Source organism: Apaloderma vittatum, unplaced genomic scaffold, assembly GCF_000703405.1.
Source record: "Apaloderma vittatum isolate BGI_N311 unplaced genomic scaffold, ASM70340v1 Scaffold17557, whole genome shotgun sequence".
Lineage (NCBI taxonomy): Eukaryota > Metazoa > Chordata > Aves > Trogoniformes > Trogonidae > Apaloderma > Apaloderma vittatum.
The window spans coordinates 1-9,918 of NW_009726887.1; the positions used below are offsets into that span (position 1 = coordinate 1).

Here is a 9,918-nt window from a genome sequence, read left to right on the forward strand (position 1 = left end):
AGCCTGCGATGGAGGTCGGGGAGGGGAGGTGAAAGCACCGAGGTTTTGGGAAGAGGGTGATGCAAAGCCGGGCACGGCTTCCTGGGAGTCAGAGTGTTGCCGGGCTAGCTCCTGATTCTGAGTTTGTGCCGTAGGGTGGGTCTGTGAAGACTGGGAAGATGCCAGAAGGGGAGAAAACGAGGCAATGTAAGCAAGAAGAGGAGCAGCAGCAGAAGGAAGAGAAGCAGGAGGGGCTCATTGAATTCTACGGTTCCTACAAGGAGCTATTCCAGTTCTTCTGCAGCAACACGACCATCCATGGGGCTATCCGCCTGGTGTGCTCCAAAAGGAATAAGATGAAGACAGCTTTCTGGTCCGTTCTCTTCTTCCTCACCTTTGGCTTAATGTACTGGCAGTTTGGGATCCTCTACAGGGAGTACTTCAGCTACCCTGTCAACCTTAACCTCAACCTTAACTCCGACAGGCTGACTTTCCCAGCCGTCACGCTGTGCACTCTCAATCCGTACAGGTAAGAACAAATTGACTCCCAGAGCGGTTGACTGCCTTGACCCTTGCGGGTGTAGGATAAAAGCATGTACTCTTGTTCTCCTCATGGTCATTGACCATCCCCTTCAGTAGCAGTGCCAGTGGAAGGGACACTTTTTGGCAGGCCTTTGCCGCTGCAGGGCATTCAGAGTAAGGTGTTGTAGTAGTTTATGCAGCTCTCCTTGGTTGTGTATGTTAGCAGGCTGCACTGTAGACTGCCACAGGGCAAAAGGAGGTGCATTTACTTCTCTCCTACAAGGATGGTAGTCTCCAGCAAGGGTTTGGATTTTCAGCTGGCGACAGGAATGTCCTGAGTCGGCCCAGCGAAATTTGTTTGCCGCACATTTCTGAGCTGTGAACCCAGCTCTAAACCTGCGGGCTCCTCTCTCCCTGCCGTATAGATACAGTGCCATCCGGAAAAAGCTGGATGAGCTGGATCAAATCACCCATCAGACACTGCTAGACCTTTATGACTACAACATGTCTCTGGCACGAAGCGACTGGTCCACACTGTCTACACGAAAGCGTAGCTCAAGGAGCCTGCTCCATCATGTCCAGCGCCATCCGCTGCGAAGGCAGAAACGGGATAACTTAGTCAACCTGCCGGAGAACAGTCCCTCAGTGGACAAGAATGACTGGAAAATTGGCTTTGTCCTGGTGAGACCCCTAGATATCTTGTGTCCTACCCTCTCCAGTCTCTGCCTACCAACTTCTATCTTCTAAGACCCTTTCCCTAGATAGAAAGCTGATTAATCTGCTCTGGCTTTTGCTCACAACAGACCTGAATCCTTTACCCAGTGCAATCCTGCTCCCCAAGTCCTGTCCCTGTCCGTGTGGGTCCCAGAAAACTTGTGCATGTCAGTGCTCATCTTTTCCTAGGTAGACCGTGGAAACCTTGTCCTTCCTGGAGAGTGCATCAGCATTTTGATTGCCTTTGGACAGCCGTTTATTAACATCAGTCACCGTGTTGCCCAGTAATAGCAAAGGGAAATGTATTGGAAGGCTGTGGGCCATGTGCAACATGGTCATGGGCATTTGCTCCTAGGTAGCAGCTTCTTTGCCGTAGGCTATCTGTGTTTGCATGTAAAAAGGCACTGAAGGACTGAAGGTAATTGCTTGCAGGTTAACTGGAGTTCCCACAGGATCATAAATGTTTTTCTGGACACACCCTGAAGGAAGGGCTCCGAACGCAAGAATTTAAGGTTTCTGGTTTTATACCACGTAGAATTTATGTGCAGCAGATCAGCCTGCACACCTCACTGCAACTTGTTGCCTCCTGGCTTTTGGTCAGCCTTACTCACTTACCTTGTGTTTCCCTTCCACCAAGGAGCTGCCCTGGTTTTACTTTTCTGCATCCTGCTGTTTGCCCTTTGGTAGAGCGCAGTAGCCCTGCAAAGCTCTTCCACTCCCTCGGGTTCATCTCCTGCCCGCGCTGAGGGAGCACAGCTAAGCCAGAGCCCCAGTCTCATGTCCTGGAAAAGACTTCTCAGACATGGCTGTTTTTCTCCTTCTCTGCTTAACAGTGCAGTGAAAACAACAAGGACTGTTTCCATCAGGCATACTCCTCAGGGGTGGATGCCGTCCGGGAATGGTACAGCTTTCACTATATCAATATCCTGGCACAGATGCCTGATGCAAAAGCCCTGGATGAGTCGGACTTTGAGAATTTCATCTATTCTTGCCGCTTCAATGAAGCAACGTGTGACAAGGCGTAAGTGGTGAAAACACCCCTATTTTGTGCTTGGGTTTGAGGGGAAGCAAGAAATCCACATTAGAGAACCTCTTCCCCAAGGTGGGATCATTCATTGTTCAGTTCCTGATGTCTCATAACTGTTTCTTGAGTCTCTCTGGTGGGTTTTGATCACTGGGGTCACAGTTTCTGTGACCTGAAACTGTGGTCCTCGGAGAATGGGTTTCACAGGTTTTCCTGGATTTCACCGAAATGAAAGTTAAACTGGTAACAAGCCCCAGAGTGGGTACAGCTGTACAGTGTAAATGTCTCTTTATTCTCCTCTCTACAGTGGTGAAGTGGTACATATCAGCCCACATACAGGACAAGCAGAAGAGAGAGTTATTACTAAAAGTCAGTAAAAAAAATACCCCACTTTTCTCCTTCCAGTATTGGCCAAAAAGTCCCAGAGAGGTAGTGGAATGAAACCCATCAGCAAGGGAGGAAAAGGGGTGGGAAGAGCTAAGAGTTTTGTCAATATTATGAAGGTAATACAGTAATTGCTAGTACTGCTAAAACCCATTTGAGCTCTCAAGATTTAGTATGAAAAACCTGGTGTAACAACCTATCCAGCTCCAGGACATTTTTTACAGCACATTTTAATTGCTTTAGTTATGTTTACATAACAAATACTGCCCATCTGCTATAAGCCTCTCTTCCTGCAGGTGGAAAACAAGAGTTGTTCCTTTCATAAAGCCCTTCCCCTTGTTCTCACAGCCCTTCTCATCCCATGTGAATGTTTCTGTTCCCCTCTCAGGAATTATACCCACTTCCACCATCCTTTGTATGGGAACTGCTATACCTTTAATGACAACAGCAGCAGCCTGTGGACATCCTCACTGCCTGGAATCAATAACGGTGGGTGAGAGGCGCTCTTTGGTGGGTAAGGAGAACAGCTGAGCTCTGTTTTCCCCAGGAGTTACGGGCATCCTGCTGTTTAACGCTGGTGGTGGCAGATTGCAGCCCTGCCCTGTGTCACCCAAGCTCTGGTTTCACCCCTGTGGAGACGGCGGTCTCATGGACATGGCGGTCTCATGGACATGGCTGCCCATCACTGCCACCCCACTGATCAATCTCTCTCCCAGCAGTGCCTGATCCTCATGTTCATTGCTCCCTCTAGACCTGTGCTGGCCCTTTCTGAAGGCCCCTGTTGAGATGTAGTGCTGTGCTCCTGAGAGCTTGGTCTTTACCTCCTCCTTCCCCATTTCCCTGTTTCCAGCAGCTGACTTTTTTATTTTCCTAAACCCCCTGAAACCTCTCTAGGCCCAGTCTTCAGGCTTTTCTTCCACCTGGCTCCAAGTCTTTCCACAAAATCTCTCTCAATTCCCAGTCCCGTTTTTTTCTAAGTCACAGTGAAGAAATCCAGTTTTCTCTGGCTTCTCCTGGAGTCTCCAGCTTTGTCTCTGGCCTCCTTCCAGCCACCTCCGTTGCTGCTCAGCCTTAGTGCAGCCATGGCTGGTGTTTCTCTTCCTTTCTCTCTTACAGACTCACTTCTAACCATTCTGCTCTCTTTCCCCTCCCAAAAAACAGCTGGCCATGACCTCGCTTGCTCTCTGACATTTCCTCAGGTCTCTCACTGGTGGTGCGCACCGAACAGAATGATTTCATCCCTCTGTTGTCCACGGTGACAGGAGCCAGGGTCATGGTCCACGATCAGAATGAGCCAGCCTTCATGGATGATGGAGGTTTCAATGTGCGTCCGGGTATCGAGACCTCCATCAGCATGCGAAAGGTGAGGAAAAAGCAGGGGTAAGAGCTGTGGAGTGAGGTGAGGTTATGGGGAAGGTTTAACTTGGTGGACAGATACAGATGAGTTGTCACGGGCCCAGTGTATGCCTAGGGGAGGGGATTAATCACATGGAGTAAAGGGAGGGGAAGAAGAGCAGCTTACTGGACTAGGTGAGAAGCATTTCGCAGCAATTTATCACTCAAAAATGAAAGGGGGAAAGCAGGGGGAGCTGGCATCCCAAGGAAAACATAAAGAGCAGATACTGATGGACAAGCAGGGTGTGGCACAGAGGCATAGAAAGAGGAGAGCAAAGTGCCAGTTGTTCTGTGTAGTAACTGTTTGATATTCTAGGAGATGACTGTGCGTCTTGGGGGCAGTTACAGTGATTGCACAGAGGATGGCAGTGACGTGCCGGTGCAAAATCTGTTCTCATCCCGCTACACTGAACAGGTAACTTGTTAGCACTCACCCTGTGCGAGCTTGTTTCCCTACTTTCCAGAAATGCTTCAGTCCCCTAACAGCCGTGCTTGCCCCTGGGCTCTGTTAATAATGTGATGTGATGCAGGCTCCAGTGGGTTTTGTTCCCTTCTTCAGCCTTTTCCACCTCATATGCCTCCCAGGTCTGCATTCGCTCCTGCTTTCAGCTCAACATGGTAGAGCGCTGTGGCTGTGCGTATTACTTCTATCCCTTACCTGCTGGAGCAGAGTACTGTGACTACACAAAGCACATAGCCTGGGGTAAGTGGATAGGAGGAATAGTAAAGCTTATACCCACCTGAACCTGTTGGGTCCACCTTATGTCCCAGTACACCTCCTCATTGCCTTCAGTGAGCTTCCTGCTGTGGGACATCCAAAAGACAGTCTTGTCTTGGATGGTTATTCTCTCTGAGCTTGTGGAAGGAAACCTCCTCTGGATTCCCCTCGCTGTCACACATCACCTCTCATATACAGATACTGTGACCTTACCTGGATTTACTTTCTCTGCTGCTCAGGCTACTGCTATTACAAACTCCTGGCTGAATTCAAAGCTGACGTGCTGGGCTGTTTCCACAAGTGTCGGAAACCTTGCAAGTAAGTTTGATTGTGACTCAGTCAGGCAGACTGGAAGCTCTTTATTCCTAGAGGTGTTGGAAAGCATTCACTGACCAGGGCAAAAGCTTGAGTCAGTAGCTGAGCTGTGAGCCATAATGATATTTCTCCCATCAGAAAGACAAAATGGCTGAGGAGCATCAGTGTCAGCTTAGGGGTGAGCTTCCGAGGACTGTGCAGAAGCTCAGTGGGAAGTGGGCAGAACTTCAGCAATGGGAGGGAGTTTCCAGGTGTGCCTGGAGATTGAAAGACCTGACCTTGTGCCTCCTACAGCTTCCACAGCTAATGTGGCCTCTTGTCTTCCAGAATGACAGAGTATCGGCTGTCAGCTGGATACTCCCGCTGGCCTTCTGCTGTCTCAGAGGTAAGGAGAAGATGTACTGGCTCTCCAGCACTGCTTTCAGCTCACATTTTGTCCCTCCTCAACTGGTACTAAACCTACAGGAGGTGACTGTGATCATGTAATGCAAGTTTTTGCACTTTTGTTTCAGGACTGGGTTTTTTACGTGCTTTCACAACAGAACAAATACAATATCACATCCAAGAGGTGAGAGCCCCTAAACAGAGGCTGCATCCAAACGAGAAACCATCCCAGTGGAGTGTGTGTTGTCAGGGGGTCATGGTTAGATTAACTTTCTGATAGAGATTAGGCATGGGACCTGTGGACAAGGCCAGCGGATTTGAGCCAGAGTAGAGATAAACTGACACTTCAACAAGAACTGGGAATCTAGGTGACGATTCTGAAAAGGGTGAGACACTAGTATGAAAATAGTAAGCCCCAGATGGCTGCTGTGTGGTCTGGACTCACAGTAAAGGCTCGTGGAAGAGTGAGAGGGAGAGCCATGCAGGAAGCTTGTACGTAGCCAACATAGTGTGTTTCAGTCTCAGAAGTGCATGGTGAATGAGGAAACTGCAGAGATGGGCAAAAGCCTCTGGGTGGTATATGTGGTAGGAGGATAGGGGACAGAAGGAGACAGAGAAGACAATTATGCTTGTGGAGAAATGCAAGCATTTCAGATTCAGGGTTACTGAGCCTCATCTTTCATTTACAGGAATGGAATTGCCAAGGTGAATATCTTTTTTGAGGAGTGGAACTACAAGACCAATGGGGAGTCTCCAGCCTTCACGGTACACACTTTACTGCCACATATTCTGTAGCCACCCATTGCTCCACGATGTCCCTCCATATTGCCAGGCATTCATACCAGCAGCATTGCTGGCTATCGAGTCTTTTCCTGTGGCAGAGTGGGAGGAACCCTCCCAATACCATAGGGAAGCTGCTAGTGGGAGCAGGCAGAGAGGCAAAAGGCTTAAACAAGGGCTGTCGTGACTGCTCTTTCTGTCTCTTGCAGGTAGTGACTCTACTGTCCCAGCTTGGGAACCAATGGAGCCTCTGGTTTGGATCCTCTGTCCTGTCTGTGATGGAGCTTGCAGAGCTGGTTCTGGATTTCATCGCCATCACCTTTATCTTGGCCTTACGCTGGTTTCGTTCTCAAAAGAAGCTCTCTCTGTCGGGAACCCCTCCAAGCAGTCACGATAATGCTGCTTTCCAAGACGAGGTGCCAGGTCTCAGCGCTCCACACCGCTTCACTGTCGAGGCTGTAGTGACCAAGCTGCCATCCTACAACAGCCTGGAACCACGTGGGCAGAGCAGGGATGGTGAGGTGGGACATGAGTGAGGCAGAGGCTCATTCCACAGTTGGGATGGGTGGCAACTGGAGCAGACGCTGCACACTTTCTCTGTGGGACCTGCATTTTCTTCTTTCTGAGGTGCTCTACCTGGACCATAGCAGAAGACTACACAGTGGTTGGCCTGGGTTCATTGCTTTCACTACTGTAGGCAAGTCCTTCAGTCTTATAAAATACTATTGCTCTGGTGACCCCCAGGGATGAGAGCTGAGCTAGTGGATGTATGGAGGGAGACGTCCATTTGGTTTCCTTAGACTCCTTGTATGTGCACACTTACACGTGCATGAATGCTTTCTTTTCCATGCAACAAGGATGCTGCCACAGTTCTGGTCTGTCATTAATTAAAGAGGTCTGGCAGGCATGTCACAGGTGTTTCAGATCCCTCAAAGTATTTGTAAAAGTACAATTTAACAGAGTTCAATAGCAAGGTTCACTCTATTACTTACTGCACAGGGGAAATACGTACGGGAAAATCTGATTTAAAATAAATTTGGAATGATTTGTACAGAGATTGGAGATAGGAAAAGGTGAGGAAGACCCTCCTGTCGAATCATGAGGTTCAGCATGGCCCCCCCTTGCTTTCTACAGTCCTTCTCAGAGAGGTGTCTAAGTGAAGCTGGATCAAATCCTAGTCTGATTTGGTCAACAGTTTATGTCTAAAGGATTATACGTGTTTATGCCTCAGGGATTGTATATGGCCACTAAATCCTGTATAGCATTTAGCTAAGATTTCAAAGTTTCAGCGTGCTTATTCCCAATTCACTTGCATGTAGGCATCCAGTGGTAGTTTACTCCAAATTTCAAATCCTAGGCTTCCTGAAGCAGACTCTCAGGCATTAGATTTTACAAAAATAAATAATTTAATAGAGTGGTACAGCTGCAGCAGGGTCAGCTCGCACAGTGGGTCCCAGCTGAACAAAGAAACCCCTGAGCAATTATACCCTTACAGACTGTTCACCAGCCCCTCACGCAGCAGTTCAGTCCAACAGTAGTACGTGGGTCTGCGGTCTTCTTGTTTCTCACTGGGTCAAAAAAATTATTCTGGTCTGACATCTTCTGACTTCCCTGTCTGCAGACAGACCGTTATCTTGTCCAGTTGCTCCTGCTGTTGATGGTTGTGGCCTTGAAGCCTCCTTCTGATTTACACAGGTTCTGGAGGCCCTGTTTTGACTAAGTAGGTATATGTTCGTTAAATCTAAGTGGAAATTTACAGCTTGTGGCTGAAGGTTTCAACAAATCTAGCTACTCACACTAAGTAAAGCTAACCAAACAGTATACTAAATCACACAACTTTATAATTCTATGTGATTCATTCTATTTAAAGCTTACTTAAGCTAAAGACCTAACATCTCAATATTGAGAGGCATCTCACCTAAAGGGTAGAGTTGCCTGGAGTACAGTCATGTTACCACGCAGGGAGAATTCAAATTGGGCTCATCCAGCAATCTGTCATTGGTAAAAGATCTCATTGCTTCAAGGAGCATCCCCGAGAGGTGTCCCACCTCACAGGGAGGTCACCACCATGCAGCCAGGCTGCCTGGCAGGGAGAGCTCTAAGAAGCCTCACTTCGGATGTCACATCATATGTATAAGATAAAGTGGTTGGCTTGTAGTCAAATTGCATACAATGGAAAAGGTACGCGTGAGACTCCTTGTACCCCAGCTGTCTTCGTTCACTCTGCTCCTTCATAGGTTTTCTAGAAGAGCTACAGCTCAGGCCTTTACCTCCTGTACCAAACTGCTGCTGGATTGTTTAAAGTGGGATCAAGTGCACCCATCACAAGGCATGACTGGACTCTTCTGTGATATGACAAGGGTCAGGAATGGAGTCTCAGCTGGTGTAGAGTCCTTCAACAGGCTGAGGTTCGTTAAGATTTTCCTAAAGTTGGGAAACGGCTGCTTTTTCATAGTTCTTAATGTCCAGCTCTGAACCAAGACCAAGCCACACACCCTCTCCTCCCTCCACAGAGCACCTACTTGTATAGCCTAGAGACATGACAGCCTCTCACATAATCTATGTTATGCCCAGTACTCTGGGGAGGTAGTTGAAACTTGCTGTCACTCTCATGTCAATACAAAACACCCCTGGCAGAATAAGGTCTCCCTTTTTAAGCTGCCTATATGGCACTGGTAGATCTTAGCTGTATAACAGCCTCCTTTCTTGTGATAGATGTGTATGGTCAACTGTTTGACCACTTGCTAGAGCCTTCAGGATAAACTGGTCTCTGCATAGGAGCTATGGAAACAAAGTGGGTACATGCACTCTCAAAAACATCCTAAATACTCTATCTGCTGCCATGAGATCCTGCAAAAAAGGATCAGAACAGAGCAGGTCATCCAATGTCTGCTCTGCTCCACTTCTCTGGTTCACCCACAGAGGCTCTGCTGAGGACTGAAGCACACAAGTGCTGCAGGGTTTAATCCAAGATCCTTTCAAGGAGAGCTTTAGCCGCTTGGAGTAGACCGCATAGGCAATCGAGGCCAGGACAAAGATGGTCCTCATTTCAGGAACTAATTTGAGGATCTTCATATAAGAGCATGCATCTTATTTCTTGCAGTAGGCTTGCCATGCTATTTTTCACAAATACTCAGATTTCTGCTGCAATGGTGTTTAAACAGTGCTTTATGTGGTATCAAGAGAACAAGGTTGATGTCCTTAACAAACAGGATTATCCACTTGACCACAGACAAACACAGATACCGGAATTTAAACATACAATGTAAGCAAAGACCTGTGATACCATGCATCCAATCATATTGCAAACAGCTGCTTCTGAATTTAAAAACTAGTTAATAATAAAAAAAGAAAAACTTCAAATATTTTAAAAATTAGAGTAGATGCACTGCCCTTGGGAAGCTGGAAGATTTTACTGCAGTATATGAACTGTTGCCTAATTCTACTCTTTGAGATGTTAAACATATGCTTGTGCTGCTCTTATCTTGATTACCTAAATGCACTTTTCACTTCCCAGCAGAGTGATTTTCTCTCTCCTAACACTATATTCTTTTATTACACAAATATCTCTTTTTTCAGACTCTATCCCAGTGCTCAGCTGATGCCCCTTGTTTGAAAGAGGAAATGTCTCTTTGCTGGGAATAGAAGCAAGCAATTCAGGGGATGTCCTTCAGCAATGGAGGCAGCCTAGCAAGAGGGAGAG

General features: G+C 47.5%; 1 protein-coding gene across 1 annotated transcript; it reads left to right on the forward strand.

Annotated features, from left to right (window-relative positions):
- The first annotated feature begins 138 nt into the window (after positions 1–138).
- SCNN1A (sodium channel, non-voltage-gated 1 alpha subunit) lies at positions 139–6,751 on the forward strand. The gene is made up of 12 exons (XM_009873473.1): positions 139–508; positions 927–1,182; positions 2,049–2,236; positions 3,012–3,112; positions 3,823–3,986; positions 4,335–4,433; positions 4,604–4,721; positions 4,976–5,054; positions 5,379–5,436; positions 5,564–5,619; positions 6,125–6,200; positions 6,425–6,751. The coding sequence occupies exons 1-12, from the start codon at positions 159–161 to the stop codon at positions 6,749–6,751; spliced, it is 1,872 nt and encodes a 623-aa protein (XP_009871775.1). The 5' UTR covers positions 139–158.
- The last annotated feature ends 3,167 nt before the right edge of the window (positions 6,752–9,918 follow it).

Excerpts from the sequence above, each read along its gene's own strand:
- SCNN1A (XM_009873473.1), top strand. The coding sequence starts at position 159 with ATGCCAGAAGGGGAGAAAACGAGGCAATGTAAGCAAGAAGAGGAGCAG. Across the intron at positions 3,987-4,334 it reads CCTCCATCAGCATGCGAAAG|GAGATGACTGTGCGTCTTGG; the intron begins GTGAGGAAAAAG and ends TTGATATTCTAG. Across the intron at positions 4,434-4,603 it reads CATCCCGCTACACTGAACAG|GTCTGCATTCGCTCCTGCTT; the intron begins GTAACTTGTTAG and ends TATGCCTCCCAG.